Source organism: Artemia sp. Qi Xiang Cuo, chromosome 21, assembly GCF_049724085.1.
Source record: "Artemia sp. Qi Xiang Cuo chromosome 21, ASM4972408v1, whole genome shotgun sequence".
Taxonomy (NCBI): Eukaryota; Metazoa; Arthropoda; class Branchiopoda; order Anostraca; family Artemiidae; genus Artemia; species Artemia sp. Qi Xiang Cuo.
In genome coordinates this window covers 2,690,427-2,713,317 of record NC_142814.1, presented here as the reverse complement: position 1 = coordinate 2,713,317, position 22,891 = coordinate 2,690,427, and the positions used below count along the sequence as shown (strand labels likewise).

The 22,891-nt window shown below is 36.9% G+C and overlaps 1 protein-coding gene and 1 pseudogene across 1 annotated transcript; one reads left to right on the top strand and one right to left on the bottom strand.

The window, feature by feature from the left end:
• Positions 1–12,608: 12,608 nt before the first annotated feature.
• LOC148939152 (uncharacterized) lies at positions 12,609–13,208 on the bottom strand. Its single transcript, XM_089107246.1, has one exon. The coding sequence runs from the start codon at positions 13,194–13,196 to the stop codon at positions 12,609–12,611; it is 588 nt and encodes a 195-aa protein (XP_088963372.1). The 5' UTR covers positions 13,197–13,208.
• A 3,228-nt stretch (positions 13,209–16,436) lies between these two features.
• LOC148939151 (uncharacterized) lies at positions 16,437–17,035 on the top strand (annotated as a pseudogene).
• Positions 17,036–22,891: the final 5,856 nt, after the last annotated feature.

The following is a 22,891-nucleotide window of genomic DNA, read 5'->3' as shown; positions in this document are numbered from 1 at the left end:
CATTTGTCACATGATGTTTTTTATTGGACGACATACGAATTGAATTTTACGCCCGTCCAACTGGAAGCTTTTGCTTAATTTGAACAAAATTTGACCAGTCGAAAAAATGGATTTTTCAATTCTAATCGAAAAAAAAAGTAAAGTGGGTATTTATACTCATGAACAGTTTTTTTTTTATCACGTTACGGGAAAACTGGCTGCTAACCCAAAATTGGATTCCTTTCAGAACGCAATATTGCGTTTCTCTGCTCTCACTTGACTAAACTTTTAATTCACAGAAAGCACGTCCACGTCAGTTTTACCCTTCAGGATTTTTTTTTTCTTTTTTCACTTTGCAATTTTAATTTATGCTTCCTCGACTCAAGATCGATTCACGCCAAATATCACACTAATCAAATTTCAACGTATTTGAATGGAAACGCTGGTATTCCAAGAACTATATTAAGAAGCATCGCCATCTATATTTCACCTTAAATTTTCTAATAGATGACATGTCAATACCAGTCCTTGCCTTTGTGACATAGGAGAACCAGGATTAGATCCTGATTGGCTGCTGGTTTTACCAGGTTGAAGTGTGTGAGGTTTAGAACTTTCGGTGCCATTTTTTCCTGCGATTTTGCAATGTGATCCATTCTTCTCCAAGAGCTTTGGCAAAGTGGGCAAAAACTGTAAAATTACATTAATAAATAGATACCAAAATAAGAAGTAATTCACCAAAATAATTGCCACTATGGCGAGTAAATGGCTATTGAACTATTAACTGTCGAGTCAATGGGCAACAATCGAGGGGGTAATTGCCTCCCACCTATATTTTGGTGGGCTCCCTCCTAGCACCAAAAAATACCTTTTTTGGTGTTCAGTTTTACAAAAACCGAACAAAATCAAAATACACCCCCCCCCCCTCTAGATTTTGAAAACACCATTTTCACTGATCTTTATAAAAAAAATCCCCGCCCCATATTTTCATGGATTGGCACCCAAGGTCATAGCTTGATTGCCTAGAATCGTATCAATTTGTTTTAACTTTTTTCTTTTCTCAATAGCATATTCATAAGGCCCCCCTTTTTATCCCCTATTCTGGATCAAACTACTAACACGTAACTTCTACGGTAAGAAAAACCAATTTGTTTAACAAATTTGGTAATAAAAACAAAAAAGCTTGCCACGTTAGCAGTCGGCGACATCCTTACTTTTTTTTCAGGCCTGATGAGTAAGAAGTATTTGCAAGAATAATTATAATGTCCTATAACTGCCTAATCATAAGAACCTATTATAAAAATCTAAATTAAACCATTAGTTACGTTTGTTTATTCTCTTTTATTTTTGGGACTGAAAAAACACTTATACCAAAAGGGGATAAATTGTAGTACAGTTATCTTTTTAACAAGCTATTTTGTTCAGAGATCCTAGAAGCGATTCTAGTTTGTAAAAAAAAGGTTCCACAAAACTGGGCTACCCAGAGGCCATCTAATTTCCGCTAATCCTACTTAATATTTTTTAGACCATCGCTCACACGCAAGAAAGCCCACGAGCCATCAAGTCCTGACCAATCGAGTACCTATCCAAATGATACCCCTGTCTCCATATCCACTTCCATGCCCCGTCCTTCTTTTTCAAAGATAACCCAACCCACCCCTCCGGCTGCTTTCCAAAATTTTCCTACCCTTCCATCTATCATTCTCCACCACCTTGCGTACCCACCCAAAGTGGACTCTTCGTACCATTCCCCTGCAAAAATAACCTCATCTCTTTTGATTCCTCCAGTTCACCCCTAATTCAACCGCTACTTAGTTACCGCTGTTTAGAGTCTCCGCTAGTACCTGCTCAATTAAATGCTTGAAAAAGATGGATTTGATCCCCCTGTTCCTTGTTCTCATTATCCAAGCTTAGCCCTTGTCAAGAATTCCACTAGAACCCCCTGACCCCATCTGTGATAAAAAAAAGTAAAGTGTAAAAACAGTACCTTCACAAGTCGCTTTCGATTCCTCAAACTTTTGTTGAGCAACGCTGAAAGCCTTAACTTTGAAAAACTTAATGAATTAAACACCCTTTCTAAAATATATAAATTAGATGTAATTGCTATTACTCAAGTTCAAGCTCAAAATCTGCGCATGTTAAAGATTAACAATATTTCTCAATATATTAAAGTCTGACCAGAAAACCACCCTCTGGGTAAGAAAGGTGGTGGAATTCTGTTCTTTGTCCGTAATGACTTGTACCCAAGTGAAATCTCAATTCCATGTCTTGCTCCCTTTGATGAGATTATGTGGGTGTGTTCGACCTAAAGTCTTGCCGCGTCCTTTCAATTTAATTGTCCTATGTTGTTTTTATTACTCTCCTAATCAGAGATCCGCTGACAAAATAAATTTTATTGAAAAATTAAATACAAGTGCTGACTTTATGCTATCAAAATACCCAAACGCAGGAATTTTCCTGATGGGTGACGCAAACGATATAAGACTTAATTCTACATGTAACACTTTTAATTTAAAACAGGTCGTTAAAGTCCCAACTACAAAAGGCAATACTACTCTTGATTTAATTTGCACTAATCTTACTTTAGCCTTTTCCTATCTCCGCTAGCTAAAATTAAACAATCGTTTTCTATAACTGAAACCGCTCATAGACCTCTCACTGACTCAGGACTTTTCAATTTTGGCTCCTGGATTACTACTGAAAATTGGTCCACTGTGTATCAAACAAATGACGTAGACTGCATGGCTTTGTCCCTCCAACATTTATTGAGGAGTAATTATGAATCCCACTTCCCTGAGAAAAAATTTAAAACGTGTTCTACAGATAAGACTTATGTTACTGAGTCTTTAAAAAAAAACTTATAAGAAAAAATCAATTTTTTCAAACAGGCCGTATTACTGAGGCTAATAGTCTGAGGAAGTTCCTAAAAAGAAAATTAAGAAAAGCAGCTTCTAATTGCTATAATAGTACAGATCTATGTTCTAACAAGCCCAAGCAATAGTACAGAAAAATTAAAGAAATATGCAGAAAAAGTCCTTCTGAAGTTGATTTTCATCTCCCTGAACCCCCTAATAAGACTACCAACAATTTAAACTTGTACCTTACTTCCATCATGCAAAGTCTCCCCCCTTTCACTGGCTCAAGTCCAACTATTCCTCCCAATACTTCCTTCCCCTTTATTTCTCCCTCTGATGTTATAAATAAAATTCTAAAGCTTAGAAAATCAAGTATTTGTCCCTTGGACATCCCAGTTGACTTAATTAAAGCCTTTTCAGACAAAATTGCTGACCCTTTATCAAATATTTCAGCCCCATCACAAAATTTGGTAAATTCCCAAGCTGCTGGAAACAAGGTTTTATAACACCTGTCCCAAGAAAAGCACAAGTTTGGCTTTCGCTAATATTCGCCCCATTACACTTACTTCGGTTTTTCCCAAACTCTATGAAAGTTTCCTCTGTGACTGGCTTAGGGATATCATTTGTCCGCGCATTGACACCTTGCAGTTTGGTAACTTAAGGAAAACTTCCATCACCCATTACCTTGTGCACTTGATGCATACCATCGTAAGTAACCTTGATAAGCCAAATGTTCGGCTGAACCTTGTCTTAGTTTATTTCCAAAAAAGCTTTTGACCTGGTTGACCATACCATCCTAATTCGTTCACAACTGGTTAACTTTGAACTTGATCCTCTGTTAGTAAATATTCTTATATCGTTTCTTTCGAATAGATCTCAAGTTGTTAAATACAAAAATATTTTCTCTAACCCCCTCCCTATATATTCTGGAGTCCCTCAAGGAACCTTATTGGGACCACTTTTATTTCTAGTCATGATTAACGATATTGGTAGGGATTTTCCCCAAAGGTGGAAATACGTGGATGACTTGTCGATCCTTGAAGTATGTCACAGGTCCTAACCCACATTTCAGATGAAGCAAAGAACGTAAAAATGAAAGTAAATTCCACTAAATCAAATATAATGAAGATATTCTTTTCGAAATCCACTCCCACTTTCCTTGACCCTATCCCACCCGAAATGCTCGTGAAACATGATAAACTCCTTAGTGTCACAATTTCAAATAATATTAAATGGGACACGCATGTTTCTAATATTGTTAAACAAGCAAACGTTTCATTATCTATGTTAAAAATTTTAAAGAAATTTAATTGCCCTAAGATGCAGTCCCTCCGTGTTTATTTATCATTTATTAGGCCGCTATTCGAATATGCATGTCCGGTCTGGCATTCGCATCTTTCAAGCGAGCTTAGTGACAAAATTGAGTCGGTCCTAAAGCGTTTGCTCAGGATCATCTACAAAGAGAGCAAAATTCCATACTCCTTCCTCCTTAAATCCGCAGGTATTACCACGTTAAAAGAAAGGAAAGTACAAATTTGTTTGCGTTTTGCTAAATCCGCAATATCTAATCCTCGTGCTGAGGACATCTTTCCTGATTTACATGACCCCATTAGACCCCGTCTCCCCCCCCCCCTTAGCTTCCTTGGCAATTCCAACATATTCGCCTATCCATACCGTTACTGAGATGTACCGGAAAAGTTTTATCCCCTTCATTTTGGCGCACCTAAATAATCCCTGAACTATGGTCTGTAGCAAAATTAACTCCTCAGTCCCTTATTTTAGTTGTTGTGTATTCTAACAATAACCATCTGTCATTTTTCTCTCTTCATCTTTGTGACTTTTATTTTCACTTTTGTGATACCAATTTATGTTAAGCTTATATTCTGAACTTTAATTTTAAATCTTTTTTCATCTATTTGTTTTCCTTTCTCCAACTTTAAATGTTTCTTTTGAAAGTTAGTTTTGCTGAATTTTAAGTGTTTTTTTTTTTAATTTTCTGTATTTGACCTTAAACACGATTTAGGCAATGTTTTTCTTCTTGACTGTGATTTTCTTTTATCCCCTACCCCTTCTTCTTGTATTGTTCTGTTTCTATTCTAGCCATTTGTTAAACTCTTATTGACAATATTTACGCTTGATTGGTGTTTCTTTTCTTGCTGTATTATTTGTTTCTTTGTTTTACTTTTTCTGTTTCTTTTCGACATATGAAGCAAATTCGGCTGTATTATAGCTTGTAATAGCCTTTGGAAAATAAATATTATCTTATCTCATGTCTAATGAAATCTAATGAAATTTAAATATTTGGGATCAGGATGAAAATACAATTCTTTTTATGTATCTATTTTTACAGAAAATTTCATTTTTAAGAGTTTTGGTTGCTATTGCTCTTTACTTACAACTTGTTACCACGATTGCAGGATAACTGAAGACAGGTAAAGTAATGAAACAGAAATAATAATTGTAATGATGACAGTGATGAACCGGAAGAGTGCTATCTCTGTGCCCTAATCGAACCAAGCTTTTTTTTGTCGTTTTTTTTTGTGATTTTATTATGATTAGGAAGTGTTGTCTGTTTTACATATCTTGGCTTTTGAAGTCTTCCAGGGAGTTACATTATAGCATTTCTCGTTCATTTCTTTTATGTGTCTCAAAGATTGACATTTTTGACCTTTGAAATTTTCTTGTCCTTGATTCGACGACTTAAATGTTGATGATTTAGACATAGAGATTTTCTTTATGGGTGGGTTAGGGTCAAAATCTTATACAAAAGTTTTGTTATTTTAAATTCAAAGCCGTTAAAAAGGGCTACACAACACTTTCTTATCCAAGAGAAAGGTTTTAACTCGTAAAAAAAACAAAAAAAAACAAAAAAAAAACAGCTGAATAATTTTCGAATAGTTTAAAAGTCTAAAAATCTTCATTTTGCGGGGGGTCATGTCTGAAGACACCGCCTTACCGTGAAATTATACTTGACAGCTCCTAGGCATTGTAAAATGATATTTTTCTGATAGCCAATATAGCTGAGAATATGATAACTTCGAAACGAAGAGCAAAATCCCGGAACTAAGAAAGAGAAATTGATCATAATGATCAAGCATTGATTATAATATATATTATGTCATATACATACACACACACACACATATATATATATATATATATATATATATATATATATATATATATATATATATATATATATATATATATATATATATATATATATATATATATATATATATATATATATATAAATATATATATATATATATATATATATATATATATATATATATATATATATATATATATATATATATATATATATATATATATATATATATATATATATATATATATATAATATATATATATATATATATATATATAATATATATATATATATATATATACTTGATGGCATTCCAAGTCGTCTTGGCGGAGGTCCTTGTAGAAATATTTGCTTATTTCTTCTTCTTCATGTATCGCCACTGGCGATAGGGGTATAACAAAAATATCTTTTCATGGTTGCAGCGGTATCTGCAACCTAGTAAAGAGCGAATCACAGCCCATAGTAACCGAAAATTAAAAAACGTGTTCTGAAAAAAACCACCCAGCGAAAAAAATTGCCATGTAGCACTGACTCAGGAATGGTAACCATTATTTCGAGTTGCCTCAAAAGTAAAATTTTATTGCGGAAAGATATTTATGGTGATTTCACAAAAAAAGCCTGGAACCCCTTGAAAATGGTGTCAGATCAAAATGAAAATTGTATTATTGGAATCAGCATGATTGAAAACCTTGAAAAGGGAAATTGCAGCACCCCTCCTTGAACAACAAGGAAAATCACTTTTTGGATGGGCGGCACTGATCTGTCTCCCGTTTTTTTTTGTTTTTTTGTTGTTGTCGTTTTTTTTCTAGCTGGGCTAGGGAGTGACCAGTACATCATAGAGAGGTATGTAATAGCTCATTCGACCGTAAATTAAATTTACTAGTCCCCTTTTTAAGTGACCAAAAAGATTGGTGAGTAACTAGCCCCCGTCCCTAAAGCCCCCCCCCCCCATTCATCCAATCATTGGGATAGGCATTTTGTTCAACATAGTTCAAAGGTCAAAATCTTTGGTTTTGGTGATGATATGACCCTCCATAGTCCCTTGGGATAGTGCTACACACTGTATTGGTATCAGATGTATTTATATCACGCGTATCGGTATGAGCGTATTGTTATTGGGCGTATTAGTATCGCAAGTATCTGACAGACTTTTAGAGCTCATATAAAAGATATTTCTCATATCTACGTCTAGTTTCGTAATTTTTTCAAAATTCCTGGGGGGGGGGGGGGGGGGCAAAGTTAGAGCCAATTTTTCCAAATCAAGTGAAAATGATAGTGAAAACTAAAAAATGAGTCATATATTACCATAGAGGCAAAGATATACTAAAGAAAACTGACCTGTTTCTTTGGATACTTGAATTATGCAGGCTTGTCTTAGTTTTGACAAGATTTTTTGCAGAGACTAAATTTCTGCTGGGGGGGGGATGAAGTCGGAGGGGAGGGGCGAACTTGGGTCTGGAGGAGGTATCCCCTCCGCCCCATAACAAATTACGCCCTTCTCTACGTCCTCTCTATAAATTCAACCATCAGCAAGTTCCAAATGGCACTAAAAACGGCACTTTTGGTGCCATGTCTCAAGTGGAAAAGCTGAAAATAGTGGGCTATCAGTTCTTCTTAGAGTGACGTTTAATGGCTCATTTGAAAGCTATTTTTTCATATCTACGTGGTGTTTATCAATTCTACCATCTGTGAGTGTGATATAGAACTGAAAACAACACTTTTGATGTCACTTCTTAAGTAGAAAAGCTTCGAAGTACAATACAATATCATCATTGTTATAATTTTATTGTTAATTAAAATTTTTTCTAGCAGGGCTAGGGGGTGACCAGAACATACAGAGAGATGTGTGTAATAGCTCATTCGAACGGAAATTAAACTTGATAGTGCCCTTTTTAAGTGACTAAAAAGATTGGAGGGCAACACAGCCCCCCGTCCCTAAAGGCCCCCTCTACCCAAATTTATCCAATCACAAGTTTGAGATAGGCATTTTGTTCAACATAGTTCAAAGGTCAAAATCTTTGGTTTTGGTGATGATATGACCCTCTATAGTCCCTGGGGAGAAAGCTACACACTGTATTGGTATCGGACGTATTTATATCACGCGTATCGATATCAGCGTATTTTTATTGGTCGTATTGGTATCGCAGGTATCTAGACATATTTTTAAGAGCTTATATAAAAGATATTTCTCATATCTGCGTCCAGTTTCATAATTTCGTCAAAATTCCAGGGGGGGGGCCAAAGCTGGAGCCAACTTTCTCAAATCAAGTGAAAATGATAGTGAAAACTGAAAAATGAGTCATATATTATTATAGAGGCAAAGATATACTAAAGAAAACTGACCTGTTTCTTTGGATACTTGAATTATGCAGGCTTGTCTTAGTTTTGACAAGATTTTTTGCAGAGACTAAATTTCTGCTGGGGGGGGATACGAAGTCGGGGGGGGGGGAAATTCGGTCCGGAGGAGGCAGTCCCCCGCCCATAACAAATTACGTCCCTTTCTATGTCCTTCCTATAAACTCCAGCATCAGAAAGTTCCAAATGGCACTAAAAACAACACTTTTGGTGCCATGTCTCAAGTGGAAAAGCTGAAAATGTGGGCAATCAGTACTTTTTAGAGTGACGCTTAATGGCTCATTTGAAAGCTAATTTTTCATATCTACGTGATGTTTATCAATTCTACCATTTGTAAGTGAGATTTAGCACTGAAAACAACACTTTTGATGTCACTTCTTAAGTAGAAAAGCTTGGAAGTATAAAACAATATCATCATTGCAATAATTACGATCCAAACCCTTAACCGACAGTTTTCAAGAACACCTTCCGTATGTTCCTCCTTCAAGCCCTCTTAATAAGCTACGCAATTCAGCTACAAATACTGATATATCAAATTAGTTTATTATATGCCCCCAGAGAATAACTTACAACCCTTACCCTGAGGGCTGGGGGGACTTGTTATCCTCAAAGACATAATTTCCAGACCTTTAAAATACGTTGAACAAAATGGCTATTTAAAATTTTTTTTTGGTAATTCTTGGGGAAATAATTGGCTTGGGGGGGGAGTCAGTAGAATAAGAAGTACCATTTTGCTTGCCTTATGTTCCATCCTGTTTTATTTGCGGCCTTTACGTTCCTTCCGGTTTTTCTGGTAGTCCTATTCTACAGGTCATTACACCTTTCAAAGAGACGGGTTTTCTATTGTGACATCGATTTTTTGGAAGTCAAACTCATGGTTACATGTTTATTTTTTTTTTAAACTGGTATTTTTTCAATGAAGTCCATAGCACTTTGCAGAAACCCGTGAATGTAGGACTGAAAGTCCAATTACTAATCAAGTTAGTGTGACCGTCATTTTTGATCTGGTTAAGTGGGTATAATCTGGTGTGGTTTGTTATTGCGAGAGGATGCTATAAGACTGGTTTCGTTTCATGGGTTCATTAATAGAAGGACTAATGTTTTTGAAAAGGGTAATTACTTCTTTAGTTTGCGAGATTTGCGATTTTTTTGCGAAAAGATATTTGCGTAAAGGTATTGCGATGGTTAGGAATGCCTCACAGGTAATTAAGGAATGGGGTGCTTGCATCAACAATACAAAGAATAAGCTCAGATACTTAATATATTTGACGCTTACAAGAGACATTGCTAGAAAGTATTCAATTGCTTAATTGAAAAGTAACGATAGAATGACATTGTGACTTGACCTAGCTTTACCTCGCCGATGTGGTCTGTATAATACATAAGTAACGCTTGAAAAATATTGTCAATTTAAAAAGAAATGGCTGAAAAGTGTTTTGAGGGGGCTGGGGTGCTTGGCGGGGTGAGGTGCACGAGGGGTCAGTTAACGGGGATCCCGGTGCCCGGGGGTTTCGGTTATACTGGGGGTCAGTTACAAGGGGGATGCAGTTGCACGGGGGTTGAGTTAAATGGGAATTGAGTTCCACGAGAGTAGTGCTTTGTCGTGGTTTAGCCGTGAGGTCCCTTACCACAACCCCAAAGGGCTCCGATGGGCTCCGATCCCCCCCCCCCAACCCGGAAGGAACCCCCCGGGCCTCAACTGTTCTCTATGCCCCAAACGGACCCGTGGTTTAAATTGTAACTTTGTAATTCTCTTGTTTTTCAAAGGTCCGTTTCTATGACTCGGGTTTTTTAAGGGGGGTCAGGTATAGGGAATACTGTTGCACGGGGGTCTCGGTTATACAGGGGTTCAGTTACAAGGGGGATTCAGTTGCACGGGGGTTCAGTTAAATGGGAATTGAGTTCCACGAGAGTAGTGCTTTGTCGTGGTTTAGCCATGAGGTCACTTACCACAACCCCAAAGGGCTCCGATCCCCCCCCCCCACCCCCGAAGGAACCCCCCAGTCCTCAAAGATTCTCTAGGCTCCCCAAGGGGCCGGGGTTTACCGTGTAACATTTACATTCTCTTGATTTTCAAAGTTCCGTTTGAAGGACTCTGTTGTTTTACGGGGGTTCAGTTAAAGGGGATACTGTTGCACAGGGGTTTCGGTTATACAGGGGTTTAGTTACAAGGGGGATTCAGTTGCAAGGGGGTTGAGTTAAATGGGAATTGAGTTCCACGAGAGTAGTGCTTTGTCGTGGTTTAGCCGTGAGGTCCCCTTACCACAGCCCCAAAGGGCTCCGATCCCCCCACCCCAACCCCGAAGGAACCCCCCAGTCCTCAAAGGTTCTCTAGGCCCCCGAAGGGGCCGTGGTTTACCTTGTAACTTATACATTCTCTTGATTTTCAAAGTTCCGTTTGAAGGACTCTGTTGTTTTACGGGGGTTCAGTTAAAGGGGATACAGTTGCACGGGAGTTTCGGTTATACAGGGGTTCAGTTACAAGGGGGATTCAGTTGCACGGGGGGTGAGTTAAATGGGAATTGAGTTCCACGAGAGTAGTGCTTTGTCGTGGTTTAGCCGTGAGGTCCCTTACCACAACTCCAAAGGGCTCCGATCCCCCCACCCCAAACCCGCCGGAACCCCCCGGTCCTGAAAGGTTTTCTAGGCCCCCAAAGGGGCCGTCGTTTACCTTGTCACAGTTACATTCTCTTGATTTTCAAAGTTCCGTTTGAATTTTTTTCGCTGAAATGCAAGAGTTGGAATATTTCAGTAGTGTTTGGTTGTGGTTTACCTTGTCACAGTTACATTTTCTTGATTTTTCAAAGTTCATTTTGAATTTCTTTCGTTGAAATGCAAGAGTTGGAATATTTCAGTAGTGTTTGGTTGTGGTTTACCTTGTCACAGTTACATTTTCTTGATTTTTCAAAGTTCATTTTGAATTTCTTTCGTTGAAATGCAAGAGTTGGAATATTTCAGTAGTGTTTGGTTGTGGTTTACCTTGTCACAGTTACATTTTCTTGATTTTTTAAAATTTATTTTTTAATTTGTTTCGTTGAATTGAAAGAGTTGTAATATTTCAGTAGTGTTTGGTTGTGGTTTACCTTGTCACAGTTACATTTTCTTGATTTTTCAAAGTTCATTTTGAATTTCTTTTAGAGTTTCGGTTACTATTGAGTCGTGTCGCTCAACGTCACCTATGAAAAGATTCCTTTAAAAGAAACACTTCAAATCGAAAAAAGAAACCATAAGCAAATAATCTTAACAAAGTTTAATCTCTTCCAAAAGAAACTTAAAAAGTAAACAAAGTCAACCCATTTCTCACTGGCAAATTCCTACGATATTTTTGAGTATATAAAAATATAATTTCCCATTTATGTTAAACTTTGATTGAACAAATATTAGACAAATCTACTTCACTTATACAAGTAGAATTATCTGGCAAGATTTCTGTTTCAAGAGGTTTATCCGATATTGGAATACGGTTTTTTTAGAATGTGCCATTGAAGATGTATCGCTTGTGGAACTTATTTTTAGCCTCAGGTTCTTTACAGGGCTTCTGTCTTCTTCATTACCATCTATCTTTCCTTTTTCAACCGACCACTTCGTTTCCGTAGCCTCAGAGTTTCTAAGTTTTCTTTTCAGCTTTTTGCTGGGTTTTCCGGGTTTTCTTTTCTACTTTTCCTGTAAGTGCTTCATCTTTCATATCAAGTGGAATTTCCTTCTTTGGTTCACTTATTTCACACTTGGAATGAAAGTCCAATTCGTCATAACGAGGATGTAAGGATCCTGATGCCAGCAGAGCACAGGACTTTAACTCACTTGCTGTTAGTTTGTTTATCACTATTGTAGAGGACTTCAATTGTCTCCGAATTCCAGGTATTTCAGCGAGGCTACATAACAGATTGAAGCTACTTTGTATATAAGGAGGGGACCCCCAATTTTCTTTAAAAAATTTGGAAAAAAAAGCCAACTTCACAATAAAGAGTAAGGAGTTAAGGATGAGACAGACTTTTGATCTTTTACATAATTAAATAAATAAATAAATAAAAAAAAAACTTGCGAATATTTTCATTCTAACTTAACTTGTAGGAAATAATCGAAGCAAACTCAAAACTAGCAAATCCCCTATGTCTTCCCAATTTAATTTTCTTTCATATGAATACTTTTCATTTTAAACTTAAAATATGCTAAATTCTTGATTTTCATTCTAACTTAACTTGTAGGAAATAATCGAGTCAAACTCAAAACGAGCAGAAAATTAACATAAATTGGGTGCAAAAATCCCCTTTTCAATTGCGTATTTTCTTTAAAAATTTGGAAAAAACCAATTAGCCGGGACAAGATTTTTTGGGCTCAGGTTCTTCACTTGATTCAGACTCTTCGTTTGATTCCGCTTTGGATCTTTTAAGAGATCCCGCTGATGTACCCTCTGGAACTGACATTGGAACTGTTGTGGGTACGAGCTGCTCTAAGGTTTCTTCATCTGTCAAAGGACGCTCATACACAGGTTCAGGTAAAGGGGGTGGAATTGTTTCCTTCGTAACTGAAGGTAATTCAAGTCCAAGCATCTCATCCTCTTCTAAAGAAGAAATCATCCGTGGCGTCGGTGAGAAATAAAAATCGCTGAAGTTCAGAATGCCATTGTCAAGATCAAGATCATTCGACGCAGCTTTGTCAGTTCGTGAACCGCTTAATGACGATGAAGGTGTGTCTGAGGGAACGTGTTTAGATTCGTGCTCACTTTCTTGTTGGAGTTTCTTTAGAATGTTAGTCACAAGAACCGAACGAAGGAGACATGAGTCCCGATCTTCAATTTTCTTTATTTTAGCAAGACACATTGAAATGACTCGCTTTCTTTCGTCACGATTTTTCATTTTTGGAGTCCACAACTGAAGAGTACTTCGACGAGGAGCCATCGATTTTCTCGAATGACCTAAAAGTGAAGAAAAAATGTAAGAAAAAAATCATGCATGCCAAGTCCTTAGTGCATAAAAAAATACATGTGTACACTGTTTGGGTAATGAGACGTGTCCATTAGACACATTTCCTTTTTTTACTTTATAAGGAAGTGTGCAAAAATCCAAGTTTGTATGAATTTGCTCCATCCCACCAAAACAAAAATTAAAGGCCAAGAGTATAGTTTATAAACCAGTGATAACAAGAGACCTCTTGAAGATCAGTAGTCATCAGTAGAAATGAGCATTCGAAAATCACACCACACGCTGATTTCTTCACCCCAATGTACTCACAATCAAAAACGCCATACATTTTTGAACTTATATTGATAGAATGGGCATTCAAAACTGTTTAAAAGTCCAAATTGAAACCACATTATATACTAAAGAAACTGAATACATTAACATCTAAAACAAGAATTTTTTATTCTTATCAGATTCAAAACGCATAATATCTCAAGCATATGCGATCCCACTCAAGCATATGCAACTCAAATTTCATCTTTAAAACGCTAAGATATCTATTCAAGTAATTTAAAGCTTAGGATCAAAAGGTATCTGATCAAGTAATTCAAAGCTTAGGATCAATTCCATTACCGTTATAAATTGCTGAAAACTAAGTTCCTAGCAATATTACATTTAGCAAGGATCCTTTTAAACAAAAAGGCAAAATATGACTCTTCGATGTATTCATTATAATAATATAAAATATTTGAAACTTATACAAAAGGGGTTCAGTTGCACGAGAGATGAGTTAAAGGCTTTTGGACACTTTTTTACTTTGAAGAACACAGGGACACTATTGAGTCAAAAAAGGCAAAAAAAAAACATGCATTATACCCACTAATTCCGGTTTTTAGAGTTTAGGTTACTATTGAACCGTGTCGCTCCTTACTTACAGTTTGTTGAGTTCAAAATATAGTCTTTGATACAAATGTAAATAAATGGCTTGACTTCCCTTGCTTCGAGCACTGGTTTTAGATTGTGGAGATTTTAATTCTAGGATATCGCGTAAAGAAAACGATTCTATTGGTTTTTAGAGTTTCGGTTACTATTGAGCCGTGTCGAATGCGCACCACTTGGCAAAACAGATTAGTAGCAATAACGTGTCTCTTCCTTTCTTCAGTACTAGAATGCAGTGGCCTTCCCAAAAATGTTAGTGTGTGGAGCAAAATATATTTTTCAAAATGTAGAGGAAGGGACAAATTTGTTTATTCCGATGTTTGTATGAAAACACAAAAGGGGAGTATTTTTCTAAGAAATACGAAATAGGTTTTTATCAAAATCCAGGGGGAGGGGCAAAAATCTAGAAAAGCTAATGATTATACATTTGCTTTATGTAAACTTGTGTGGATAGCAGCAGTGAAAAGTGCCATGCGCCTCTAAAAATGGTCCTTTTGGATGCCATACACGGAGTGGATAAGCCAAGGACGCCAAACAGATTAGTAGCAACACAAAAGGGGGGTATTTTTCTAAAAAATACGAAATAGGTTTTTATCAAAATCCAGGGGGAGGGGCAAAAATCTAGAAAAGCTAATGATTATACATTTGCTTTATGTAAACTTGTGTGGATAGCAGCAGTGAAAAGTGCCATGCGCCTCTAAAAATGGTCCTTTTGGATGCCATACACGGAGTGGATAAGCCAAGGACGCCAAACAGATTAGTTGCAATAACGTGTCTCTTCCTTTCTTCAGTACTAGAATGCAGTGGCCTTCCCAAAAATGTTAGTGTGTGGAGCAAAATATATTTTTCAAAATGTAGAGGAAGGGACAAATTTGTTTTTGGTTCACACGCTGCCTTGCTGTCGGACCTATTAGACACTATGGCTAACACAGCAACAGCACAATTGCTCAATATTTGGTCACCACCTTGGAAATAGAACTGACTGCGTAAAACCAGCCAGTCTTGACGGCCCTCTCAAGATCCAAGATTTTGTGCCCGCTCAGTTTTTGACTGAACCCTACTCAGAGGCATTTAGGTGTTAAATTCCAATTAATAGGCACGTAACGCTTGAAACTTCCGAAGTAGGGTTTTTTCATACGCTGAATCGGACGGTATGATTTTGATTAAAGTTCTATGACTTCTAGGGGGAGTTTGATTGGTAAAACTAGAGTGACAAAAACATTTTTCTCGGGTTGATCTAGGTTCACTTAGAGTCTCGCACTAAGCTATGTCTAGCGATAAACTTATTAGAGTGACAAAAAACATTTTTCATGGGTTGATCTAGGTTCACTTAGAGTCGCGCGACTCTAAGTGAACCTAGATCAACCCAAGAAAAATGTTTTTTGTCACTCTAATAAGTTTATCGCTAGACATTACCGCTAGTTTTACCAATAGTGTCCTCAATATTGAGTCAAATAGTTTTGACTCAATAGTGTCCCTGTGTTCTTCAAAGTAAAAAAGTGTCCAAAAGCCTTTAACTCAACCCTCGTGCAACTGAACCCCTTTTGTATAAGTTTCAAATATTTTATATTATTATAATGAATACATCGAAGAGTCATATTTTGCCTTTTTGCTTAAAAGGATCCTTGCTAAATGTAATACTGCTAGGAACTTAGTTTTCAGCAATTTATAACGGTAATGGAATTGATCCTAAGCTTTAAATTACTTGATCAGATATCTTTTGATCCTAAGCTTTAAATTATTTGAATAGATATCTTAGCGTTTTAAAGATGAAGTTTGAGTTGCATATGCTTGAGTGGGATCGCATATGCTTGAGATATTATGCGTTTTGAATCTGATAAGAATAAAAAATTCCTATTTTTAGATGTTAATGTATTCAGTTTCTTTAGTATATAATGTGGTTTCAATTTGGACTTTTAAACAGTTTTGAATGCCCATTCTATCAATATAAGTTCAAAAATGTATGGCGTTTTGATTGTGAGTACATTGGGGTGAAAAAATCAGCGTGTGGTGTGATTTTCGAATGCTCATTTCTACTGATGACTACTGATCTTCAAGAGGTCTCTTGTTATCACTGGTTTATAAACTATACTCTTGGCCTTTAATTTTTGTTTTGGTGGGATGGAGCAAATTCATACAAACTTGGATTTTTGCACACTTCCTTATAAAGTAAAAAAGGAAATGTGTCTAATGGACACGTCTCATTACCCAAACAGTGTACACATGTATTTTTTTATGCACTAAGGACTTGGCATGCATGATTTTTTTCTTACATTTTTTCTTCACTTTTAGGTCATTCGAGAAAATCGATGGCTCCTCGTCGAAGTACTCTTCAGTTGTGGACTCCAAAAATGAAAAATCGTGACGAAAGAAAGCGAGTCATTTCAATGTGTCTTGCTAAAATAAAGAAAATTGAAGATCGGGACTCATGTCTCCTTCGTTCGGTTCTTGTGACTAACATTCTATAGAAACTCCAACAAGAAAGTGAGCACGAATCTAAACACGTTCCCTCAGCCACACCTTCATCGTCATTAAGCGGTTCACGAACTGACAAAGCTGCGTCGAATGATCTTGATCTTGACAATGACATTCTGAACTTCAGCGATTTTTATTTCCCACCGACGCCACGGATGATTTCTTCTTTAGAAGAGGATGAGATGCTTGGACTTGAATTACCTTCAGTTACGAAGGAAACAATTCCACCCCCTTTACCTGAACCTGTGTATGAGCGTCCTTTGACAGATGAAGAAACCTTAGAGCAGCTCGTACCCACAACAGTTCCAATGTCAGTTCCAGAGGGTACATCAGCGGGATCTCTTAAAAGATCCAAACCGGAATCAAACGAAGAGTCTGAATCAAGTGAAGAACCTGAGCCCAAAAAATCTTGTCCCGGCTAATTGGTTTTTTCCAAATTTTTAAAGAAAATACGCAATTGAAAAGGGGATTTTTGCACCCAACTTATGTTAATTTTCTGCTCGTTTTGAGTTTGACTCAATTATTTCCTACAAGTCAAGTTAGAATGAAAATCAAGAAATTAGCATATTTTAAGTTTAAAATGAAAAGTATTCATATGAAAGAAAATTAAATTGGGAATACATACGGAATTTGCTCGTTTTGAGTTTGCTTTGATTATTTCCTACAAGTTGAGTTAGAATGAAAATATTCGCAAGTTTTTTTTATTTATTTATTTATTTATTTAATTATGTAAAAGATCAAAAGTCTGTCTCATCCTTAACTCCTTACTCTTTATTGTGAAGTTGGCTTTTTTTTCCAAATTTTTTAAAGAAAATTGGGGGTCCCCTCCTTATATACAAAGTAGCTTCAATCTGTTATGTAGCCTCGCTGAAATACCTGGAATTTGGAGACAATTGAAGTCCTCTACAATAGTGATAAACAAACTAACAGAAAGTGAGTTAAAGTCCTGTGCTCTGCTGGCATCAGGATCTTTACATCCTCGTTATGACGAATTGGACTTTCATTCCAAGTGTGAAATAAGCGAACCAAAGAAGGAAATTCCACTTGACATGAAAGATGAAGCACTTATAGGAAAAGTAGAAAAGAAAACCCGGAAAACCCAGCAAAAAGCTGAAAAGAAAACTTAGAAACTCTGAGGCTACGGAAACGAAGTGGTCGGTTGAAAAAGGAAAGATAGATGGTAATGAAGAAGACAGAAGCCCTGTAAAGAACCTGAGGCTAAGAATAAGTTCCACAAGCGATACATCTTCAATGGCACATTCTAAAAAACCGTATTCCAATATCGGATAAACCTCTTGAAACAGAAATCTTGCCAGATAATTCTACTTGTATAAGTAAAGTAGATTTGTCTAATATTTGTTCAATCAAAGTTTAACATGAATGGGAAATTATATTTTTTATATACTCAAAAATATCGTAGGAATTTGCCAGTGAGAAATGGGTTGACTTTGTTTACTTTTTAAGTTTCTTTTGGAAGAGATTAAACTTTGTTAAGATTATTTGCTTATGGTTTCTTTTTTCAATTTGAAGTGTTTCTTTTAAAAGAATCTTTTCATAGGTGACGTTGAGCGACACGACTCAATAGTAACCGAAACTCTAAAAGAAATTCAAAATAAACTTTGAAAAATCAAGAAAATGTAACTGTGACAAGGTAAACCACAACCAAACACTACTGAAATATTCCAACTCTTACATTTCAACGAAAGAAATTCAAAATGAACTTTGAAAAAATCAAGAAAATGTAACTGTGACATGTTAAACCACAAACAAACACTACTGAAATATTCCAACTCTTGCATTTCATATAGGAAGAACAAAATAAACTATGATCAAAAAATAAAATGAAAATTAGTCCCTTTAAACCACAACCAAACACTACAGAAAAATAAAAACAATTTCTTGAAGATTATAGAAACTCAAAATGATTATTGAAAAATACGGAGAATGTAACTGTGACAAGGTATACCACAACCAAACACAACTGAAATATTCAAACTATTGCATTTCAGCGAAAGAAATTCAAACGGAACTTTGAAAATCAAGAGAATGTAACTGTGACAAGGTAAACTACGGCCCCTTGGGGGGCCTAGAGACCCTTTGCGGAACGGGGGGTTCCTTCTGGATGGGGGTGGGGGGATCGGAGCCCTTTGGAGTTGTGGTAATGTACCATGTACAATGTTTTACTTTAAAATATGAAAAGTTATTTCATTCTAAATACGCTTCCGATTCAAATCAAACCCCCTTAATTAAGCTTGGAAATCTGCCTTAAATTCTCATTTATTTATCAGCCAAATATCCCTTTAAAAAAGTTCAAAGCAAAAGGTGATTAATTTCAAATACCAAGCACTTCCAGAATACTTGTACAGATCAGCATTCTTTGTTATAAAAAAACAAAGGAATTGCGAACATTTTCAATCGCTTTTGACAGATCTGAAAAGCAGAAAAATACGGCTTTTTTGTAAGCACAATACTAATGAGATGGATCTGAATTTCGCGGAAGTGCTTTGAATTACATAGTGGGACATTGTCTAAAACTTAGTTTAGAAATTCAGAAGTACTCTCAGGAATTTGTAGGTTTAATGATCAGAATATCGTGGAAAAACTATTGGACAGTTTTGGCTGCATAATGTTTGATTTTGTCAGCATAAGAGTAAAGAGACGGGCCCTCCGTGTGGAGATGAACCAATCAGAAAATTAGTGTTTATTGCTCAGAAGCAAACTTCGTGTTATATGGTAGAGAAGAGGAGTTTTTCGGGGCATATATGATTATGTTATAGGCATTATATTATTATGTTATGAGCATTCCTGATATATCACTGTAACTTGGTCAATTGTTGCATTTTGCCTACTGAAGTTTGAAGCCGTTTTGTTTGATCATGTAAGTCAATAAAACCATTACTTTTCTATTTTTACTGTCTTATTTTGTATGTTCGTATCTAGATTCCAAGAGTAGCCCTCTAGTTCGTATATTATCCATTGGAAACGCTCCCAGGAACCTGATGACCTATGAAGAATATTTATGGCGCCTATTTGACTAGCTCCCTATTACAAACTCCCCCCATATCATTTGGTGTAGTTTAAATGCCACTTTTGGCAGAATCAAAAGATAATATTTAGCACGGTTGTAACTTCGGATTGAAGCCTCTCTGATCAAGTTGGTCATTTCACAAGGAAAATTAAATTCATTAGTTAACCTATTTTTGTTTCTCCCAACAGGGAGTGGCGCGGCACATAACGACACAAGTAACGCTCTATTAACGCCACTAATGGTGCGACCCTAAAAGTAATTAGAAAATAATCCCCAATCGAGTGAGATTATTCCCCCCAATAAAGGGTAGTCTAAATCTTAAACGCCACAGACGCAATCTTATCCCCCATAACAGGAGTCCAAAACCTATTCGCCACAGTAAGGGACCTCACGGCTAAACCACGACAAAGCACTACTCTCGTGGAACTCAATTCCCATTTAACTCACCCCCCGTGCAACTGAATCCCCCTTGTAACTGAACCCCTGTATAACCGAAACTCCCGTGCAACTGTAGGCTACCCCCTTTAACTGAACCCCCGTAAAACAACAGAGTCCTTCAAACGGAACTTTGAAAATCAAGAGAATGTAAAAGTTACAAGGTAAACCACGGCCCCTTTGGGAACCTAGAGAATCTTTGAGGACGGGGGGGTTCCTTCGGGGGTGGGGTGGGGGGGATCGGAGCCCTTTGGGGTTGTGGTAAGGGACCTCACGGCTAAACCACGACAAAGCACTACTCTCGTGGAACTCAATTCCCATTTAACTCAACCCACGTGCAACTGAATCCCCCTTGTAACTGAACCCCTGTATAACCGAAACCCCCGTGCAACAGTATACCCCTTGTAACTGAACCCCTGTATAACCGAAACCCCCGTGCAACAGTACCCCCTTTAACTGAACCCCCATAAAACAACAGAGTCCTTCAAACGGAACTTTGAAAATCAAGAGAATGTAAAAGTTACAAGGTAAACCCCGGCCCCTTTGGGAGCCTTGAGACCCTTTGAGGCCGGGGGTGTTCCTTCGGGGGGGGGGGGGGGGGATCGGAGCCCGTCGGAGCCCTTTGGGGTTGTGGTAAGGGTCCTCACGGCTAAACCACGACAAAGCACTACTCTCGTGGAACTCAATTCCCATTTAACTCAACCCCCGTGCAACGGAAGCCCCCTGGTCACTGTACCCCTGTATCACCGAAACCCCCCGTGCAACGGTATCCCCTTTAACTAAACCCTCGTGCAACTCACCCCACCATGCAACCCATTCCCCTCAAAACACTATTCAGCCATTTCTTTTTAAATTGACCATATTTTTCAAACGTTACTTATGTATTATAGAGACCTCATAGGCGAGGTAAAGCTAGGTCAAGTCACAATATCATTCTATCGTTACTTTTCAATTAAGCTATTGCATACTTTCTATAACTGTCTCCTGTAAGCGTCAAATCTATTAAGTATCTGAGCTTATTCTTTGTATTGTTGATGCAAGCATCCCATTCTTTAATTACCCGTGAGGCATTCTTAACCATCGCAATACCTTTACGCAAATATCTTTTCGCAAAAAATTTGCAAATCTCGTAAACTAAAGTAGTAATTACCATTTTCAAAAACATTAGTCCTTCTATTAATGAACCCATGAAACGAAACCAGTCTTATAGCATCATCTCGCAATAACAAACCAAACCAGATTATACCCACTTAACCAGATAAAAAATGACGGTCACACTAACTGGATTATTAATTGGACTTTCAGTCCTACATTCACGGGTTTCTGCAAAGTGCAATGGACTTCATTTAAAGAATACCATTTTAAAAAAAAAAAAAATAAACATGTATCAATGAGTTTGACTTCCAAAAAAAACGATGTCACAATAGAAAACCCGACTCTTTGAAAGGTGTAATGACCTGTAGAATAGGACTACCAGAAAAACCGGAAGGAACGTGATAAAAATAATAAGTTACCCATATTCAATGATTTTTGTGTGGCAAATATCTATTTTAAAGCTTTAGTTGACAGTGGCGCAACAGTCAACATTATAAATTCAGGCATATTTAATATGTTGCCTCCGCATATCAAGCGACAGAGAAATGTAAATAATCCAAACTTAACTAGTGTAACAGGGCACAAGTTGGACACAAAAGGTTCAATTCGCATTGACGTGAAAAGGGATAATAGAATTTTCCCGACAAATTTTATAATATGTAATAATTTCCCGTATGAAGCCATCGTAGGTGCAAATTTCTTAAGGTCAAATAAGATATTGTTAGATGTAGCTAATGAAAAACTCGTGTATCCGGCTAAGCCGAGAGGTTCCCCTCCTTCAACCCCTACCTCAAGGAATATTAATCAAAATTACAAAGAAGATGTAACGGTTAATAAAATGTCCGACGGCATAGTGCCAAAATCCTTTGAACCTCTTGTAGCGAGACGCAAGGTACATTCGCTACCATAAGGACGGGACATAGCTAGAAACCCATGTGCTTACTCCGTGCGGTATCGGAGAGATGAAGTAAATGTAGTTAATAAATGTATTGAATCCGCAAAGATTAAAATTGGAGATATGCGACTGTATAGGTCAAAAGAAATCAACGAGATAGTGGACTTGCTGAAAAAAGTAGGGAACCCTAATGTAGTTCAGGCGCAGCCAGCGTTATTGTCGAATAGTATCAGTCTAAACTTAATAGACCATGAAAATAAAGAAAATTACTATGGATTTGCAATACGGAAAACAAAAAGTCCACCCAGGACAATGCACAGGGTTCAAATATCTCAAATGGTTGAACCACTGGATAGCAAATCCGAAATATGGTTTGCCATCCCATCAAAAGAAATTCCCTAAAATTTGTTATGTAAAGAACAAATTATATCTTATGATAAAGGCGAAGGTTTTATTTGGGTGACTAATAACCAAGAAAATGATACTATTACAATAAAAAAGGGAACATGTTTGGTTCAAATCCAAACTATTTCGGAAGATGACTTAAATAAGTGGATAAATTCCAAAAGAAACCTAGTTAATAGCATGAATACGTCAATTAATAAATACCCCTTGACTAACGCACAATTTTTAAATAATTTAAATATGTATCACATTATTGATTCTTAACTAAAAAGGAACCTTGGTTAATTTCTTTGTATTTTTATAGATTTATTTTCAACGTCTTAAAATTTTATCGTTTTTATTCAATTTTACAAACACTCTATTTTAACAACGGGGTTGCCCGTCGCGAAACAGCCATATCGTGTACCGTATAAACACAAA

Coding starts and splice junctions, on each gene's coding strand:
- LOC148939152 (XM_089107246.1), bottom strand. CDS start 13,196: ATGGCTCCTCGTCGAAGTACTCTTCAGTTGTGGACTCCAAAAATGAAA.